Below are 21,191 nucleotides of genomic sequence, written 5' to 3'. Positions count from 1 at the left end.
TTCCATACATGCCACATGCAGAAGCACACACACACACAAACACACACATGTATACATACAATTATCCATGCACACCCACACACGTATACCCCCATTGAAATACAGAGCGATTGCACACACAGGCACACACATAACACACACACACACACACACACACACACACACACACACACACACACACACACACACACACACACATGCATACAATGCACACCCCTTTGCAAAGGTTCAAACATATAGCTGCTTCAAAAACAGGTTTTAATTACCAGAAAACAGTGGCATGAGTTGAGATAATTAGCATGTAATCATTTCAGTGTATTGTTATTTTAACCTTAAATGTGCTTCGTACAGGTGTTTTGTATGGATAAAAGCTGTCTTAAAGTGAGAAAAAGAGAAATTCTGTGAAGAATATGTTTTCCCTAATAAGGAGGCGGATCTCTTGGTAAACCTGGAGGAGATGGAGGATGTGTTCTGTGCTGTGGGGGATGATGGGATGGATGTAGGCCAGGGGGAAGAGGAAGCAGTTCTCTGCTGCGTGCTATATTTGGTACTGCTGTTGTGAAGAGAGACCAGCATTGTCTTATGTTCCATTGCAGGCAGGCAGGCGCGCACTCACACGCACACACACACACACACACAAGCGCGCACGCACACACACACACACACAGAGACTCACCCAAGTACAGACACACACACACACACGCACGCACGCACGCACGCACGCACACAAACACGCACCCTCAAACACTCACACATATACAGACACACGAACACACACACACACAAACACACACCCACACACACACACACACACACTCACACTCACACTCACACTCTCATACAAATACACATATACAGATGTAGCTGCATGTTGTTGTTTTTTCACCAAACATACACCTGGTAACAGACAACACCACATCTGTTTACATGCTAGATATGCAGGTTCAGAAAAACATCCATAATATCACACAAACACAAGAATAGGTAAACAGGGACAAAACAACCATCGTACCACAACAAGTTTCCAGCTGTGAGGAAAACGATGAAATACTGTGAATGAAATATCCATCTCTACTTAATTGCATTGGATGGCTCACCTAGCGCTGTCTTCCAGAGGACTCAGACCTAGCTCTGTGGCGGTGTGTCGTGGCTGACCTCGGTGGTGCGGTGCCTCTCGCTATTGCAGGGCTCGGCGGATTCCTACACCAGCAGGCCGTCTGATTCAGAGCTGTCAGCGGAGGAGGACCGCGAGGCGTATCGGCGTGAGGCCGAGCGCCAGGCTCAGCAGCAGCTCGACCGAGCCAAGGTAGAGCGAGCACCGCCGCCACACGACGAGGACCTGAACCCCGGCTCTAAAGGAATAACACAGCCGATCGCAGTACGCTGTGCTGTGATCGACGGCTCGCATTTTTGGGAAGCGGGCATGGCGATGATATTCGAAAAAAATTCTAATATTGATTGTAAAATGATAGAGGACATTGCATTTCCTATCAGCTGGAGACAAAAACAAATAGGATATATAAAGTTTGAGTTAAGAATAGTAAAGGTTGAAGATCAATTACTAAGCCTTTGTATTGGTTGCAAATTAGAATATTTCCACTTCTAAACATTTAAACTTTTAAACATTTCATCCAATGTGCAATTTGATTTACAATATCCTTATTCTTACACGTCACTGATCGCCATACATCAAGTGTTTTCTTTTGTTACTACTGGTTACTTCTTTGACTGATTTAGTGCATGTGTTTGTACATCTTGTTCTTGTGGGGCTGTGCAGTCCAAACCTGTAGCGTTTGCAGTGAAGACTAATGTGAGCTACTGTGGCGTGCTGGATGAGGATTGTCCTGTCCAAGGGGCTGGGGTCAATTTCGATGCCAGGGACTTCCTGCACATTAAAGAGGTGAGTGACCGAAGGAAATGGTTCCCAAACAGGTTTTTGATGAATTTGATGCTTTTAATATTAGTGTTAGTCCTAATGAATTGATTCTCTAGGGTGATGACATTAGCAGCAGATGCTGATACATTTCTGACTATAGGGCTAATGGCCAGAAAAGGTTGAGGACCAATTGATAAAGGGGACTCATTATTTAGAGTGAAATTAAACATTTAGTTTCAGGGAATTAGAAAAAAGTTATTTGATATCATGTTATATAGGATGCATATATTTCAGTAGTATTTATTCGGTATGAATTCAAATGTCTATTGAACTTCCTGGTTGTATATTATGAGATGTTTGAATAGGATTCAATAGAGTTTCTATAGATTTGGCCTACATCTGATTGGCTTATGCTTTTGGTCGGTTCTTTCATTTGAAGCTAGGGTTAGTGTTAGGGTTAGGGTTACGGCAGGTAGTTCAAAACGTGCCTGTTCGCAACGGGCCAATTGCTTGGCGTCCAGTATCACTGCTTTCAGCTATCTCCAGAACCGCTCATCCGAACATCTTCACACTGGACACTGGACACTGCACCACCGTGGTTCCTCAATACACCCGCCAAGTGTGAAGTCCATCGGAGGAACTGTTATTGAGAAGATCAAAGGGCAGACAGACACTCGGTGTGTTCATTTGCCTTCATGCGTTTTGGAAGACGGCTGTTTTCTATGTTGGCCTGTTGTCCTAACAGAAGTACAACAATGACTGGTGGATCGGCCGCCTGGTCAAAGAGGGTGCGGACATCGCGTTCATCCCTAGTCCTCTACGACTGGAGGCCATGAGACTCAAGCAGGAACAGAAACAACGGTAGGTCAATCCACCTACAACGTTTATCCTCTAATGTACACTTCTTTACAGCTAGCTAGCTTTGATAGTAGGTGGTTCACCAGAGAATCTAATCAATTCATGCATCTACATCTCTTGGCATATATGTTACAGGAAATCAGGGGGTAATTCTTCTAGTCTAGGAGACATGGTTACAGGAAACTGGAGAACAACGCCGCCATCTGCAGGGGAATGTAAGTACTACAATACCAGGTACACTGCTTATCCTCGGATTCCAGAAAGGGTCTACTAACCTACCGCCTCCCTCCGTGATCTTTAACTTCTTACATGCATTGACATATTCTGTTGCTGTTTTTGTTTGTTTTTACAAGCTAAACAGAAGCAAAAGCAGGTAGGTCCTTCTAAAGATGCTCTGTTAGTTCCCCTAACCGGACAATAACTAGTCCTGTATCCCATAGCAACCAGAGCCAACGCTAACCTTCAGCCTTTGTGTTTGTATGTTCATCAGGAACACGTGCCGCCCTATGATGTCGTGCCCTCCATGAGGCCTGTGATCCTAGTGGGACCCTCACTGAAGGGCTACGAGGTCAGTCTCTCTCTCTCTCTCTCTCTCTCTCTCTCTGTTCACCTTTCTTTATGACTCTCTCTCATTCATCTTCAACTGAATGAGAACCCCAGTCTCCTGTTTACATGTTTTAACATTTGTGTGTGTGTGTGTTTGTGTGTGTGTGTTTGTTTGTGTGTGTTGACATGTGTTTACATGTGTTTCATGCATTCTGTTGAATCTGACAGCACTGCTCTCTCTCTCTCTCTCTCTCCTGTGGGTTTCTTAACACACAGGTGACCGACATGATGCAGAAAGCCCTCTTTGATTTCCTCAAGCACAGATTCGAGGGAAGGTCAGTGAGAACGAGGACATTCTGAGAGCAACGCTCCATCATCCTACAGCCTCCTACAACCCCACACACTCACAAATATGGACGCAGTGCATCACAGAACGCTCCCTGCAGCTAGCTTACATTGTACTACTTTCCGTTTTTGCAGAATCTCTATCACGCGTGTGACTGCCGACCTGTCTCTGGCCAAGAGATCCGTCCTGAACAAAAGACCCATCATGGAACGAACCAACACGCGCTCCAACCTAGGTGAGCGTGCCAGACAGACGCGCTCCCCAAATCAAGCCATTGCAATGCTTAAGCACTGCCAGCCACTGGTGTTCAAACAACTTGAACACATGGGATGACTCCAATGCGTGTCCCATGCAGCTGAAGTCCAAAGTGAGATCGAGAGGATCTTTGAGCTGGCCAAGACGCTGCAGCTGGTGGTTCTGGATGCGGACACCATCAACCACCCCGCCCAGCTGGCCAAGACCTCGCTAGCCCCCATCATCGTCTACGTCAAAGTCTCCTCGCCAAAGGTACAGCTCCCCCCTCGCTCATGTAGGTGTGTGTTGCAGCACATGACCCTGTGTGGACTGAACCTGGTGGTTTAGGTAACAAGTAGACCATCACAGGGTGCTAGGCAATGGCGGTGGTAAGCAACCTCGGCCTGGCGCTGGCCAGATCGCCACCCACATTGCTCATTATCATATCGGCTGGATTTTCATTATCCCTCCTATTGAGCAGTGAGCATTTTGTTTCAGCGTTGTCAAGGCAACATCTGGTCGATAGTTCTATTTGACCCTAAATGTTGGATTTGCAGCGCATTGATTTGGTTAAAAGGCAGAGAGGTGTCCGGTTATTGAAAACGTACGCACACCCTTCAGAATGTTATTGACCAATCAGGATCAAGTATTCAACAATGCTGTGGTGTAGATGATGTTCAGCTACATCTGTGTTAAACGTTCAGGTGCTCCAGAGGCTGGTCAAGTCCAGAGGGAAGTCCCAGAGTAAACACTTGAATGTGCAGATGATGGCTGCGGATAAACTTTCTCAGTGCCCCCCTGTAAGTAACAAACTCTCTGATTATCTATCAATAATGAGTGTGAAAAAATGCCATAATGCCTTTAACACTGGTATTACGTAGGAAATGTTTGACGCCATTCTGGATGAGAACCAATTGGAAGATGCGTGCGAGCATCTAGCTGAATACCTGGAGGTCTACTGGCGTGCAACTCATCTCCCTGGAACCAGCCCCCTCAACCCCCTATTGGAGCAGAGCCTGATGATCCCGCCCTCCGCCATTTCCAGCCTACAGGTGAGTCAGCAGAGTAGAACCATAACAAACGCACCAATCAACCATCTGTAATGTGTTCCCCCCAGACCAGGAGGAAATAAGAAATCAAATGTAGACATGAAGGTAAACTATGAACTTGTGCTGCTGAAGCTATGTTTATCCAGAACTGTCTTGTGTGTGAAGTGTTGTCATTGTCCCTGCCTGCTCTTCCCATCTCAGATTGTCACCCCAGCGGTCATATTTTGTAACTGTCTTTGTCTCTGTCATCTCACCCATCCATCTTAAACATTTTTGCAGTTTTCTGAAACACAGGAATTAATTGAATGAGCGCTTGCACTGTGGGGGTGAGTAGTAGGGTTTATATGTTCACACACTTCCCAAACCCCAATGAGATCAATAATAATCAACCCTATCTCACTGCAGAGTTCATTGTCTGAAGTGAATACTAAAATATACGATCGTACATTGCATATCCAAACCCCCAGACTATTGCCAAATGGTAAATATTATCTCAGTTAAACTTGAATATTCATTCACATGTCTCCAGTTTAAATGTACCCAATCCCAATCTAAAAGGACTAGGAATGACCTAGCCATCATTTCCTGTCCAATCATTAGCTTGTTCCATTACATAGCATAACATATGTAACATAAACCTTGTTAACATTAATATTAAAAAAGGATTGTGTTGCACAGAGCCCTCAACGAATACTAATATGATTATGTTTCTCCTTTCTCCTTCTCCCCAATCCTTTCTCTTCATCCATGCCTTGATGGTCGTGCCAACCGGCAAAGAACCAGAACAAGAACCAGCCGCAGCCTCACGTGGGGGTGGGGCTGGAGGCGGAGCTTGTGGACGAGGTGAACTCCCCCCTAGAGCAGGACAGTCTGATGCCGTCTGACGAGGCCAGCGACTCCCTGTCCCGTGGGCAGAGGGGCAGCCCGGGCCTCCGGGGGGAGGAGGAGGAGGAAGAGGAGGAGGAGGAAGAGGAGGAGGAGGAGGAAGAGGAGGAGGAGTTTGAATCCCCGTGCCACGCCCACACATACAGGGACATGTACCCTCCCCGTCGCGGGCACACGGGCAACGCCCACAGTGCCAACGGACACGAGGCGCAGGACCGGCTGCTGCTGCAGCAACGGGACGCTGCGCAGCGGGGCCACAACCAGCGAAACGACCGCCAGCACAGCCGCCCCTGGCCCCGAGACAACTACTGACACCCCCAGGGAGGGCCCCGCCCGCCCTCAGATGAGTCCAGCGCTCCCCCTGACCCCAAGCCTCCCCAGGCCTTGATCCTTGACCCAAGGCCTCCGTATTAACCTAACGAATGTGGGATTTGAGGCCCGTAGTCCTTAGGTTACAAAACAACCGGCTTAGACCCTACTCTACCTGGAAGGGTAAAAGTACACCCAGAACCAGGCCATGATACCTGAGAAACAAACCCCCTCTATACAAAGCTGCCCGGTGTCTGATTCTGAGCAGGATTGGCATTGATACTTAACAAACATAATGTTTTGATCCCCCATTCTCGATCTGTGTTGATACTGTGGGAGTCCTGGGGCACTTTAGCGGTCTCCTTCAGACAGCATAAAGGGCCAAGGAAGGGGGTCAGGGTGTCAGGTCTCGACTCATGTCTCCCTCCTGTAGAATGTCTCATAATACACAGGCCTTAAGATTCCTAAGACATCGATGTATCTTTACTATTGCATGTATGAATATGGTTAATTTAAGAACTATTTGCACATTGTCAGAAGAATAGGAAGCGAATGATCTATTTGGCTGGACAAACACAAGTTAATGTCCACCGTTGACCCCGTTATAGGCAACAACGGTAGTTCATTTCAAAATAGTGTACATACAGGAATGGGAGCTTGGTTTTGTTTAATTGCTATTTTATTCATCTGTTTTTCGATGGATTTGATCCACACGAGACAGTTCATCGTTCCATAGTTTCATGCAAGACAGAGCCTCATTCTGGAGTTGGTTCAGTGTTTTGCATAGAGATATACTGTTTGAAGCTGCAGTACACTGCCGGTGTCGCACACATCCAGATCATTGCTTGTCTCTGCTATGGCTCACGTATTATTCTTTAATGTCAAACAACGGCGCAAGAAAAAAGAATGTAACGACCTACCGAGAAGGGAGTATTGTTTTATCAATGAGCATAATGATTTTCAAAACGACCTGTTTACATGAACTTGCTATGGTTGCTCGTGAATATTTGCACTACATCACATCTTCACAAATCCAGGCACATCACAAAGCGAATGTAAGACTGCATGACTTTGCACCTCCACCACTCCAACCACTACCACCTGTTGTCGCCAGGGCAACAGATTGTCTCGTGTGTAGATTGTTGTGACAAATCCCTGATTGTAGCATCCATGTCCCGGTACTGTGTTGTCAGCACGACTCACCAGCGCACATCTCCCCACCTCCCAACATGCACTGCATGTCCGTCTCATGCCGCATCACACACGCGTGTACTGCAGTTTTACACAAAAGTATACAAGTGATCAGAGTTTCACTGAGGCACGCACACTAGAGGGAGTCCCTATGAAGTTCTTATTCAATCCCAGATCTGTGGGGTTTTAACTGCCAACTTCACAGCACATCAGTGGTGCGTTCCTCTGTGTATGGCTGTGTTCCTCTCAGAGGACGTCGGACATGCTGTAGCAACTGTGACATGTCATCGCCGTTCCCTATCCCAGACCCCCCCCCCCAGATCAGTTCACGAGCCGTCTTGTCTGGGGGTCGGGCCACTTTAATGACCTCCCGGTGAATCGCTTCCACATCTCACAGGTATCTTGATCTCGTGTTCTGTATATTTTCAATATGAAGAAATGTAATAAAAAAAAAAACTCACCGCATGAATGAAAAAAAAAGAAAAAAAATACTATGCAAGTGTTGCATGAAATCTGATTGTTTCTTTTTGAAGATCTTATAAGTAATGCATTGATTTAGACTCTGTTTTGTCCTGTGGTGATGGCCTAGTCTTTTACGGCTTGTCACAAAAACACGGCACCTGCCCATCCCAACACTCGACACGTTCCCTTTCTCGATCTGACCCCAGTTTGAGATAATCCTGAGGGCATCTGGTACCTTCAAGGACTGCAGCGGTGTGCGTCCATCCCCAGGTATTGTGTAGGTCGATGGAAAGACTAAATTGTAGTTGATGCACTTTTTAAACAATTCTAAACTAGTAGCCCTGTATTTCCTAACCCTGGTTATAAAAATGTTTTTGACTTCTATTCAAATTATTTAATCAAACCCTGCATGTGTTAGTTCACTACTTAGATATTTCCACTCTATTTTGCCAGATTATGTTTTTCAATGCGGACCAATTTAGTAATCGATGAGGAAAAGTTGAGGTTTTTCAATTTACCAAGCACAATTTGTACAAGGGGGTTACAATTTAGTTTCCTACGTCTTTTTTCCGTATGCAATACTAAGCCTAACAGCGAAAGACTTAAAACGCCTTAGAACATCTGGACATCCTCTTTTGTGTAAGTAGAAGAAAAAATAAACAATTGCACTATTTTCTTTGGGACGATTGCTTTGTAATGCAATAACTGCACTAAATATAACCACGTTATCGACCAATTTTCCACTGCGTTCTTCACGCATCTTCCCTCGATCGACCAAGTTATCCAACATGTACAAACGAAAACATGTCCTGCCTGACGCTGTATAGAATGCTTTCTATTGGAAAATAGATTTACACAGCTAAGTGAAATACAATTTAAGTGAAATAAACATGACATTTTATGTACTTTTAATGTTGTCTAACTCCTTTGTTTCACTGATACTGGCCTATATAAAACAAATGACAGCGTCCTCAACACACACACCTGGGCGAAGGACTTCCAGTCAGAGACATTAGAATAGTTTATCCAAACGCATCAGATATGCAGTTTAAACCCCTGAACACACACAAGTGCTTTAACCCAAGCAGGACACAGCAGTGTGATTAAGAGGACACCGATCACTCTGCTTGCAGTATTCATACGCATATCAATGTGACAAAATCCACTCGACAACACTTGAAAAGGTATTGGTCTCAGCACACCATTTTAAAAAGAATAATAAAAAACACAACTTTTCTAGTCACAAATTGGTCTTTGCTGCTGCTTCTGAAAAATAATCCATTAATCCATTAAATTCAGAGGGCTGAGATTGTACAAAATGGGTTAAGAGAGAAAACTGCAGAGGGTGTCATTAACTGGACATCAACGTCTACAGCGATACGTTTTGAATACAAGCACATCGTATTAAAAGTATTTGCAGTAAGCGAATTGTGAGTTGTTTTTCTTCAAAACAGCACTACTTGCTACACCAGAAATAACATTCCCCCCTGAGGTCAAGAGACGATGTCCCGTGCGTCAGCCCCCCCGTGCGTCAGCCCATGTATGAAGCCATTAGTGGTGAAGTCATGAAAACACACCATAGAGGCAGGGTATTGAACAACGGGACCAGAATGGCCCCTGTGTACTGGATCAACAGAAGGGGGAGGTGGGGGATGAATCTGACTGCTGTGTCGACGTTAAGGGTCTATCGTGGTAACGAAAAACGAAACATCGATCTAGTGCGGCGGTTCCAGCCTGGCGGTCTAGCGGTCCTCAGGCTACGGCGCTCTGCTCAGGCGAAGATGGTCTCCTCGCGCCGCTTCTTGGTGAGGATGGTGCCCGGCTTGTGCTGGGCGTCGGGGTGGTTGGTGAGCTCCGGGGGGCAGGTGGACACGGGGCTCTCCATGATGGCCTGCTTCAGGTCGTAGAAGACCTGGGCGTCGTCCTTGGTCAGGAAGGTCATGGCCATGCCGCTCTTGCCCGCTCGGCCCGTACGTCCGATACGATGGATGTAGTCTGAGGGAAGGGGGTTCAAAGGTTCATCAGAAGGTTTATCAAATGTGAACTTGTAGGCACACTGTGTGTTGAAGGTTCATAGCTGGCTTTCAGTCTAAAACTTTGACTTTTTAAAGGGAACTTCGAATGATACAATGGTTAATTTCCCCATTCAAAACCGTTTTGATGAAGTGGAGTATTAAAGTAACACAGTAGATGATAGCCAAGTGAGACAGGGCCAGGCATGACCGTGCGTGGCTGAACGAGGCGTACCTTCGATGTTCTTGGCCATGTCGTAGTTGAGCACCATGGACACGTCATGGATGTCGATACCACGACCGGCCACGTCAGTGGCCACCAGGATGTCTTTGGCGCCGGCCTTCAGGTTGGACAGGGCAAACTCTCTCTGTTCCTGGCCCTTGCCACCATGAAGTGTGCAAGCGTTGAACTGGGGAGAGGGAGGGTGAAGGAGAAAGAGGGTGAGTGGATGAGTCCCCAGCGAGCCGAGGCATATGGGGAGTCTGGGTACGGTAGTATCTTTCACTACTGTATACCGATTCAAAAGCTAAAGCAGATTATTCAGGAGCAAGGGTCATGCTACTGTTATCACTAAAAATCTGCTGGAGGCGACAATGACTCATGACAGTGTTGAGCAAGTAATACAACAATATCAATGAGAAGAATTTAATAAGAATAAAAAGACAAGGGAAAGATATCAGTGACCCCCTGTCCATGAATGCAGAAACACAGAGGAGACTTACTCCCATCTTCTCCAGAGACTTGGCCAGCACGTCACAGCCCTTCTTCTGGTTGACGAAGATGATGATGGGCGGCTCGAAGCCACGGTTCAGCACCTCCAACAGCTTCTTCCTGCACGGCACACAAACAACAACGGCGGCGGCTCGGTCAGCCAATCTCCACTCGGTACACAGAGTCGCGTTGTAACCATGAGAACAACAGAGATGGGGTCCATGGGGGTTAGGTGAGTGTGAAGGCTTTGCTCTCCGTACCTCTTCTCTCCCTCGCCCATGAGCAGCACCTTCTGCTCCACCCTCTCGTGAGGTTTGCCCGCAGAGCCGATGTAGACCACCGCGGGGCGCCGCAGGTAGCTCCTGGCCAGCCGCTCCACCGCCGCGGGCATGGTGGCTGTGAACATGACCGTCTGCACCACACACACACATTTATCAGGAGAAGAACAAGCCAACAATGATGGTAGAAGAAGAAGTCGTGAACAATGATAGTAGAAGAAGAAAAGGAGCAGCAGCAACAGCAACGGGCCTTGTTAATCTAGCGTTCATCCTGGTTCTAGAGTTTAGAAGAAGATGAACGCTAGGTGAATGTGGCCCGTGTAGAAGCTCTCGTTAGAGGAAAGTGAACCACATACTTGTCTGTATTTTCCTTTGCCGGACTCAAAGTTCATCATCATCTTCTCGGGGTCCTCGGCCTCGTCCGTGTCGGGCTTCTGGTTGGTGACGGGGATGTACTCCAGGATCTTCTGGACGTCGGGCTCGAAGCCCATGTCTATCATGCGGTCGGCCTCGTCCAGCACCACGTAGGTGCAGCGGCCCAGCACCAGGTAGCGGTTCTCCAGCACGTCGATCAGACGACCCGGCGTGGCGATGACAATCTGCAGGGGAAGGGACGTTGGTTAAGTGGGCCCACGGTGGTTTTCCTCTTGGAATGGGACCTCATCTAGGTTTCGTTTGGACATTTCACAAAACTGAAAACTCTACCCTAGAACCACAGAAGTGGGGTGCCCTTTGGGGTGCCTACTGTGAGTTGCCATCTCTCTTTTTGATGTTATATGATTCGATAGCCAACAGAACTGTAAACTGAAAATGCAAGGATGAAATGTCGGAGAAGGAGCAGGAAGAAGTAAAACACTTCTCCCACCTTGCAAATTGGAATTAACTTACAATTCCATTTTTCGTTTGTATGGTCATATTATTGTTTTAGTCAGAAGAAAATAAACTAATAATTGACAAATATTGTGCCACGTGCACCCACTCCGTCTCAAGCTAAACCCTTTTAATGCAAGGCCCTAATTTCCCCAACAAACACCGATACCTACTCGGCTCGACAACAAACCCCATGCGGTGGCTCGGCTGCGTGTGGCGAGTGTGTGTGGTTCTCTCACCTCGCAGCCCATCCGCAGGCGGAAGCCCTGGTCCTCTCGGGAGATACCTCCGATCACTGCCACTGTCCGGATGCCCAGAGGCTTACCGAACTTTAGCGTCTCCTCCTCGATCTGCTGAGCCAGCTCACGGGTCGGGGCGAGGATGACCGCGTAGGGACCCTGGTCAGAGTCCTCGATCCTGAGAGGGAACATTTAGGAGATTAGGAGGAGGAGGGGCTGGGACGCCATTTGGATGCAGCCGTGGTGGTATGCCGAGTGCATTGGAACAAAGCAATCACGAACAAGACACAGGCGATATAGGCGGTAACCGAATAGAGAAAGCTTGGTGTCAGGTTGTTGGATCATGCGGGAGAAGGTGGTCCTACCTGTCGATTTTGGGCAGGGTGGTGATCCATACCAGTAGAGGAATGAGGAAGGCGGCTGTTTTACCGCTACCCGTCTCGGCCACACCGATGATGTCACGGTTCTGTAAGCCAATGGGAATGGCCTGTCTCTGGATAGGAGTGGGATCCTGAATTTGGAGAAAAAGCACATTACAAAACGACCGTGGGCATTTGTTCTCAGAAAAGCAGGAAATGTCCAAGACTTCCAATAGTGGTGGGGGGGGGCTATGGGAGCGCCGGCTAGTCATTTTCATAAAGAACCAAGATGGATGCCTCTGCTGTGTCACGCATTACATGCTCTGATTGGTTGTCAGTCTATCCAATTTGGTCTGCCCCCATGGAGAACGACCCTTGGAAATCAAAAATGGACTTAATAGCTTCCAAAACAATACACATTTGTCAAGTGATCTGGCCATGTCAGGCTCCTCCCCCCAGTAACAAAGTATGTAAACTAGTAATGCGTGATATAAACGATATACGATATAAACGATTTAAAAAAATGGCCTACGATAGATTTGAATTCTATCTCTCTATCGCGATAATGCATGTTGATGACGCAAAATACAATGTTTAATTTTTGGTTTGGTGCGGTTCCATTTCACATAGCAATTTTCGCAACAGTGCCAGAATTTGTCCACAAACCCGCATGTGTGCAAAGAACGTTAAATCATTGGACAAAAAGGTCCGCGGGGGGGGGAAGCACCGGGGAAAGTAAACAATCATGGATATCCAGCGTGATAAACATTGATCTGCGGAGCGATCCAACTCCTTCTCCCTCATCCTGACTCGGAATGTGTTAAATGCATCGGCATTTTTAAGTAATGTTTTCCAGCATACTTTTTACTTTCTTTTGTCGGACCGTCGGGTGGTGGCTCAACATGGAGCAAAGAGGAGACGGAATGTCTTTTGGATATCGGACCCAAATATCCAATAGACGTTCCGTCTCCTCTTTGCTCCATGTTGCGCAACGTCTCCGAGACCACCTCTCCGGCTGGGTCAACCTCCTTTTGATCGATAAAAAATATCACGTAATCGACAAAAATCTTAACAATCAATGATCGATCATCAATTAATCATGCCCATCCCTAATTGTCAGTGTCTGTTCCTTATCTAAAAAGACACCAGTTTTTCCTGTTCTCTGTATCTTGGGTGGCATTTAAGAACCAAGGACTTAAACTAAGTGTAGTGCCTTTTAGAATGGTTTGCACTTAAGGAAAGAAACCCAATACTAATTTTATTTATCTGCAACATTATGTTGAATGATTACAGTGTTTCACAATAAATGTTCTCGAAATGACATGCTATATTTCTCTTTTTTTTAAATACATTTAGCAGTTTGGCTTTCCCTAGCGTCTATGTAACCTGTTCTGAAACGGTTATTTTATGATTTTATATCGTGATATATATCGTTATCGCAAGATGCTGCAATGTATATCGCAACATGGATTTTAGGCCATATCGCCCATCCCTAATGTAAACCAGACCTTGTAGCCGCAGGAGTCGATGACCTCCACGATGTGCGGCGGTAGCGAGTACTCCTTCCAGTTCCGGATGGGGTTGGGGATCTTGCCACCCTTGGTGGTGATGCTGTAGTCCTCCCTGAAGATACGCCAGTCCCTGTCCGTCATCTCCTCCAGCTTCTTCTGCACCCAGTGCCGGTCGTCCCAGCGCTGCTTGGCCTCCTTCTTGCGCACCTTCTTCAGTCGGACCCTGAAGGGTGGGGGGGGGGGGAAAGAGGGGCGCTTTGAATAATGAAACTGTGGCTGGGTTTCGGTAGGATCTTGTTGATGCTTTCCAAATGGCCAAGAAATTACAAGATAAACTCGAGCAAAGTTTATTTTAATTCTAAAAAGGGAAAATATAAAAACACAAGAGAATGGCGACGGTGATAAAGGAGATTATTACTTAAAAAAAATATATATATATACACAGTATAACTATAGTTGCTACTCACTCTTCTTGCTCCTTTTCCTCCAGCGTACGTCTCTTCTCCATCAGTTCACCGTAGAAATGGGACTGGTCTCTCTTCTGCTGCTTCAGGTCAATGCCGGCGATGTAGCCTCGACCGTACAGCTGCACGCTATGCTTCTCCTTGTAGCTATGGAAACAGAACACCAATGTACACAATCGTTTAATGTTCCGTGTCCTCAATACAACCTAGTCAGCCCAGTCGATGTACAGGGCGTAGCGGTGCCTGCTGACTCACATGGGGTTGTAGTCGATGGAAGTGTCTTCGGAGGCGTCCCACTCAAAGACGAACTTCCTGTCGTTCAGGTGGCGCGTGCGTCTCCGCTTCTTGAGCCCACCCAGGTAGCGCTCCTGATGGTAGACATTTTATAACAGGGTCAAACCTCTGCAAATATGCGCAAAAATTCTAACACAGACATTTCCTCTTTTCGTGTCAAACACGAAATAAGTAGCAGCGAATAAGCTCCCTCCCCTCCGGCCCGACTAAAGCAACCGGTGAGCAGAACGAACAGGAAACGGCACCTTGATTGCTTGGAGTTCTTTGCCTTTGTCTTTCTCCTCTCTGATCTTCTGCCTGCCATCATCCTCGTCATTGCCGTTGTTCTCCCTCTCCATCCGTTCTCTCCTCTCTCGCCTCTCCCTCTCTTGCGGGTCCTCTGTGGCAAACAAACACAAAATATAAGTTGAATCGAAACAAACAATCTCTAACTATTAACTATGTCCGGACATAACTGATGCCATGGCAACACATACCCATCATTTTCCTTCCTGTGTCCTGGAACACCCTTCTCTTCTTCCTCTCCTCATCTATCGTCTTCTTCTTCTCCTCCGTCTGCTGCTCTCTTCGTTTGATGGCCTCCGCCTCTCGCTCGGCCTTCGTCAGGAACTTGGGCTGAAGAGAGGAAGAAGGGTTGTGAAGAGAAGGAGTCAGGTCAAGGGTCAGGTACAAAGTAAAAGGGAAGGGATTAAGCTGAAACGTTGCTGAGCTCCATTCACCTTTGCCTCGGCTTCCTCCTCAGCTTTCTTCTTGGCCAGGAGCTCCTCCAGCGAGAGAGGTTGGGTCTGATGGAATGAATAAAGCGATAAGGACAACTTGCGTATTTTTAGGATACATTTGTGATCAAAGTCAGAATATACGCTGGCTATATATGTTACCTTGTCTTTCTTCTTTTTCTCTTCTTCATCTTCTTCTGTTTTTATATCCTTCTCCCTCTTAAGCCTGGCCTCTTTGGACTTGGGTGATAGACTCCTTAATTACAATAATAAAAAAAAAATGTATTAGTAATATTATCATTGATTTTTGAACCCAAAAAAAAAACAATGCAGCATTATAAATGAAGATGCATTCAGAATCATTAAAAACACAGTCGTCCTGAGAGTTATCGTTGTACAGACCTTGATTTCTTGTTGCGATCACGCCGGTGACCATCTTTCTCTCTGTCTTTTCGGGCACGGTCCCTCTCTTTGTCGCGCTCCTTGTCCCTCTCCTGATCTTTCAACCGCCGGCCCCTGTACAGAACAAGCCAGTAAGGTGGTGTGTTAAGAAGAGACAACATGTTGTTCACGGTCTTTGCAGAGTGGTCAGTGTGACTTGTCGTGTGGCTTTTAAATAGTTTGTTTGTTTGTGTATATATATATATATATATATATATATATATATATATATATATATATATATACACATACACACACACATACACACACTATTTAATAGGAGTACAGCAACAAACCTTTCTGGAGACTTTGAGCGATTTCGTTCCCTTGAACGATGTCTCTTTCGTTCTCGAGAACGACTGCGTGGTTTCCTTTCTCTGTCCTTGGCCGCCGCCGAGGTCTCGGCATCCTTCTTGTCACTCGTATCACCCGCCATCTGAATGCACCAAATTACAATGATTGAAATGGCATTTACATCAAAAGCAACGCCAAGTTTGATACACTCAACGTGTAAATGTCGGGCCAGTCATAAAACTAACCGTAGTCTAAGTTACAATCAATTCAGACGATAACAGCACCTGTTTTCCAATATCTTGTGATCTGCGCAAATTTTGGATCGATAGCAATTACTCACTAATGACCGAATGAGCGAACTGATATGCAACTAGTAAACGTGTCTATTATGATTTCAAAAGTGGGGTTGCAGCCCCTAAGTAGTTTGGTGCTGCACATTTGCTAACCAGTTAGCTAACAACACAACCCCTTATTTCATTCATGAAAAGGACACACAATCAAATAAATAGAAACCCAGGGTATCGGCAATATGGAAGTGATCTAGATATAAATGGGGTCTAGTATCAGTAAAAGATAAATTATACCGTAGATTATTATCCAAAAATAATTGCGATTGGTATTCGTTTCAAGAGGACGCCATATTGTCCGGCACGAGTTCGCCAAAACAATTGGTCTGGGAATTGTAGTTTATAAAGGTCCTGGCAAAATGGTATTGAAAGAATCTAAACTACATTCTCCATCAACCCAAAGTAGATTCGTCAGGACCCACCTTGTTTTGTATGCGAATAGCTAAATGCCTGTTCAAAATAAAATATTGCTTTCAGATTCCGTTTTCAGACGCAAGGGGGCAGAATTCTTAAGGTTTTTAACCTCTGCATGAGTCTTCCATCAATACACACAGAATCATTTCCCAGCTTCTCTGGAACATTTTCTTTGCAGTAATACACCTTCCATCAACGTCACTGCATGTAATATTGATTCTCAATCTATTTTCTTTCCCCTAATGATTACACACTTGTTAACCGGCTCACGTGTGACATGAGCCGGTTTTTTATTCGGACATTAGCCGTACATTTTAGTCCGATCTAATCTAGGAACACGCACAATATGAACACAACATATTCTGGACAATTTATAACAAGAAAATCAATTTATAATAACACATTATAGGTTCCCTACTTACAGTTAAGTATCTGGCCAATCTTGTTTGCCACTATGAGTGTATAGCTGAAAATAATTGACCATGTATGGCCTACACAAGGAAAAGCAAGATAATACCTATGACCAATTCCTATTTACCAAATTCAAGCCAGTCTGGTGTAATGTGGGAAGTTACCTAATTCTAAACAAGGTGGATTGGTAAAACCCAGATGATAGACACCTGGTGGTTTCTGACGCATTGTTCAAACATTGGTAGCATGACAAATAAGATACAAATGTTTCTGATGATGGAATAGCAGGCCCAGAAACTGGTTTGCCAGGAATGGTGACCGGTTCACCCAAATCATTCCATGTTGCGAAATGCAGCCTTTTCCAACCATACGTCGTTCTTCCCAAATCCCCTAGCCTAAAAACAATGATGTGTCCCATTCTCCCACGATGCCAAGCAACTGTCTGAGTAAACAGCTAACAGATACCAATCCCTGACGTGGCCCTGGGGTGTGCCAACTGGGCAACATGGGCATAATGAGTTTGAGGGGGGAGGGAGGGAGGGAGTGGGAGGCAGGATGTTGAGGAAGACGGTGGTTTGGAGTGGGGTGAGGAACGTGTATGTGTGTGTGTGGTTGTTAGTGTGTGTTTGTGTGTGTGTGTGTGTGTGTGTGTGTGTGTGTGTGTGTGTGTATTTGTGTAGCTGTGTGTGTGTGTGTGTGTGTTTGTTGGAAGGTGTGTACGATTGTGTTTGTCAGTGTGTGTGTGTGTGAGTGTAAGAGTGTGTTTGTGAGTGTGCATCCCTGCGTGCGTGTGTGTGTGTATTTGCGTGTGTATGTGTGCATGTGTGTGTGTCCATGTGTGCGTGTCTTTGTGTGTGTGTGTCCGAGTGTGGGTGTTTGTGTTTGTGTGTGACATGCCAGGTAACAGTGGAGTCCGGATCAAACCCAGCAGAGGCCTACGAGGAGCTGCTGTTCCAAAGGTCTGAGAATGTGAACAGGTCCAGGAGTAACACACAATCACAGCAGAACAGGTCCAGGACAGGAGTAACTCACAATCACAGCAGAACAGGTCCAGGAGTAACACACAATCACAGCAGACCAGGTCCAGGACAGGAGTAACACACAATCACAGCAGAACAGGTCCAGGAATAACACACAATCACAGCAGAACAGGGCCAGGACAGGAGTAACACAATCACAGCAGAACAGGTCCAGGAGTAACACACAATCACAGCAGAACAGGTCCAGGAGTAACACACAATCACAGCAGAACAGGTCCAGGAGTAACTCACAATCACAGCAGAACACGTACAGATTCATGCTTGGCGGATTGGAATCTCATGGGTCCAACATTGCAGAATTGAGAGTCTGTTTTTTTTCTTGTAAAGATGTATAGCACAGCATAATATAAATATGCAGATAATCTATTCCAATAACAACATATGTAAATGATCTATGCAGGCTATACTCATCATTTAAGTTACATATGTTAATGCTTTGTATAACCCTCAGGGTACAGGTCTATACAAGTGCTGTGTCTGTTGCAGAGAAGGACATGCTTGCCTCAGCCTGTTACATTAACATAGTTTAATGAGATGAATCAAGGAGAGCAAAAAAATTATTACCACTGAAGAATTTCCATTTTATTTAAAATATATAATTGGGGAGTGTCATTAGTGGTTAGTTAGTGGAGTACCAAGGCTAGAATGATTAAGATTTATAAAAAATGTAGCTGCAGGGAATTTTGATTATTCATTTTAAATGCATCAAATCCACAAAATAAGTAAGTACCCACAATTTGATATAATTGCGGCATTTACATATTAAAAACAGATGTGGAGATACAACTGTAGATCAACTGAGTGAATGCATGGTACATGCGGAGTAGCTTTCATAGTGACTGTCAATCGGATCTGAGACAGGTTGCAGATAACCAGTATATTATTTCATCGACTCTTCGCATTCACCTCAACACCCACAGAGCAAACCTATGATGGAATCAGTTAAGCTGAGCAAAGCCCAGTATATATGTGTGTGTGTGTTTGTGTGTATGCTTCAGTGTGTTGCATGGATGTGTGTGTGTGTGTGTGTGTGCTTATGTTTGGATGTGTGTACGTGTCAGTGTGTTGCATACATGAGTATTTCGGGTGTGTGTGTGTGTTTCTCAGTCTACAGATAGCTCATCAGTAATCAGAGAGCATAGCATCGCAAGCCTCAACCCTGGGCACCCACCCTGCCTGGCAGTACGGCTCTATGCCTTGACAGGCTTCAGTAATGTGTGTCCATTTATCCAAGATACATAAAAATATTTGTACAGCCACGACTAATATGTATTACCAAATATGTAATGCGTATCAGTATGCATCAGCCAAATTTCCCGTCGGAGATTAATAAAATCCATCTTATCTGTGTCTCCCCCTACTAGGTAGAATTTCATCTTGACTGAAAGTTGAGTAAGACAATCAATCACCACTATTTCCCCACCAAACGATTGGCAACAACAACAAAAAAAGACAAAGGAAAGACCAACGTAGACCGATACAGAATCCAGGCACTGATGACCTGAGGCCAGTGTTCTGTTGACCTTTGCCTCCTGAGGATAAGGACCCTGCGGCCTCCAGCTGTATCTGCACTCGATGTCTGATAGCACAGGAATGTGAAGCACTCGGATCCTCTGTCTGCGTCATGTTGTGAATAAATGAGACTTCAAGGGACTAATAAGGGGAGATTTCGGACAACATGAAGTCAAAGCAAATCTAATCATGGTAGTGTAATGGTTGGTTCAATGAAGAAATGTAAAACATAAATACATATATTTATATATACATTTCTATCATTAAAGTATATATATGTATGTGCAATATTTCATTTCAGTGTATTGAGTGTATGTATATTGCAATGAGTAATGAGTATGAGAGTATGTGATGGTATGTGAGCGTCTTTGTCTGGGTTACGTTGGGTGTGAATGTTCTTGTGATGTGTCTGCATAACGGATGAGGAAAAATAAATACAAATACTTGAATACAGATCTAAAGAGTGGCAGATTAAAGCTAATAAACCAACAGTGTATGAGGGTATAATTTGATGCCCTTTTGAATTTTTTTGTATCCACTTCTTCAGATAATAAAGAAGACTGCAGTACTCTGCTGCGAAAACAAAGGGTTTCTGGCTCATGACAAACAAAAACATTGCCTGGGGGCAGTTTTTATATTGTGGAGAATTTGAACAGGATTTTCTACGTGTAACATACAACATGGCGAACGCACACATTCACGCATGTCAATTCAATATGGGTTTTTGTGTGTGTGTGTGTGTGTGTGTGTGTGCGTGTGTGTGTGTGTGTGTGTGTGTGTGTGTGTGTGTGTGTGTGTGTGTGTTGGCATGAGCATGTCAATGTCTTTAAGGGTTTGTGTGTGTGTGCCTATGTGCCTTTGTCAATGTCTATGTCTGTGTACCATACAGTATTATTAGCTTATTCTGGAGGTAGCGTCGTTCCCCTGGGCCTGTCTGTATGTCAGGGACATTATATCCACCGGCTCTGCCTACACACCAAGCCACAAGCATCCAATTATAGCCCCAACAAATAAGGGCTAAAGGCCGTGTGACAGCAAGCCCGGCTTGGCGGCCAGTATGACAGGGAATTTTTTTTTGTTTGCTTAATAGATTATCCACTGGGCAAGGAGATTGTCCTGAATGTGTCTTCTTTGACCTTGGTCGTAGTGGCTATTTGGAACGGTTGAGGAGGATATCAGTTAGACGTCCTTCCGTTAGACATAATATCAGACATCCCTGCAAAGGGGCAACTTTGGATTTTATTGTTGTATGTTTATTGTTTTGGCACAAGATGTCCTGGTCATTCTTTTGCCAAGTGATAGAAAATGCACTTAACATGATTCCTAGTATTCATTGATCATATTAAAGGATGATATGGTTACTTGTTTTGTTAAAATATGTCTCATTTTAAACATATCCCAAATCCCAAATCCCTAAGAAAATATGTGTTATATTTAATGCAGCTAAAAGGGACACATGTCCAATCAGAAATAAAACATTGGAAATATTTATTATCATTATAAAGCAATGTATTACAACCA

At 45.1% G+C, this 21,191-nt stretch overlaps 2 protein-coding genes across 2 annotated transcripts; one reads left to right on the top strand and one right to left on the bottom strand.

Annotated features, from left to right (window-relative positions):
- The first annotated feature begins 453 nt into the window (after nt 1-453).
- LOC307079373 (voltage-dependent L-type calcium channel subunit beta-3-like) lies at nt 454-8,536 on the top strand. Its single transcript, XM_079741676.1, is given in 13 exon segments — nt 454-547; nt 1,187-1,306; nt 1,778-1,900; nt 2,622-2,737; nt 2,870-2,949; nt 3,175-3,302; nt 3,557-3,615; nt 3,761-3,861; nt 3,982-4,133; nt 4,565-4,660; nt 4,742-4,925; nt 5,705-5,730; nt 5,732-8,536. Coding segments are annotated over 13 exon segments (1,650 nt in total). The 5' UTR covers nt 454-457; the 3' UTR covers nt 6,107-8,536.
- Nucleotides 8,537-8,759: 223 nt separating this feature from the next.
- Nucleotides 8,760-16,606, bottom strand: ddx23 (DEAD (Asp-Glu-Ala-Asp) box polypeptide 23). The gene is made up of 17 exons (XM_079741675.1): nt 16,531-16,606; nt 15,949-16,088; nt 15,614-15,727; nt 15,374-15,467; nt 15,215-15,280; nt 14,972-15,110; nt 14,741-14,874; nt 14,457-14,569; nt 14,205-14,348; nt 13,735-13,960; nt 12,233-12,378; nt 11,868-12,045; nt 11,115-11,357; nt 10,741-10,892; nt 10,492-10,600; nt 10,004-10,178; nt 8,760-9,751 (listed from the first exon to the last, which is right to left on the bottom strand). The coding sequence occupies exons 2-17, from the start codon at nt 16,086-16,088 to the stop codon at nt 9,528-9,530; spliced, it is 2,397 nt and encodes a 798-aa protein (XP_079597801.1). The 5' UTR covers nt 16,531-16,606; the 3' UTR covers nt 8,760-9,527.
- Between the last annotated feature and the right edge of the window lie 4,585 nt (nt 16,607-21,191).

The sequence above is a fragment of the Pollachius pollachius genome (assembly GCF_949987615.1).
Source record: "Pollachius pollachius genome assembly, chromosome: 8".
Classification (NCBI taxonomy): domain Eukaryota; kingdom Metazoa; phylum Chordata; class Actinopteri; order Gadiformes; family Gadidae; genus Pollachius; species Pollachius pollachius.
This window is presented reverse-complemented; position numbering and strand designations above follow the sequence as displayed.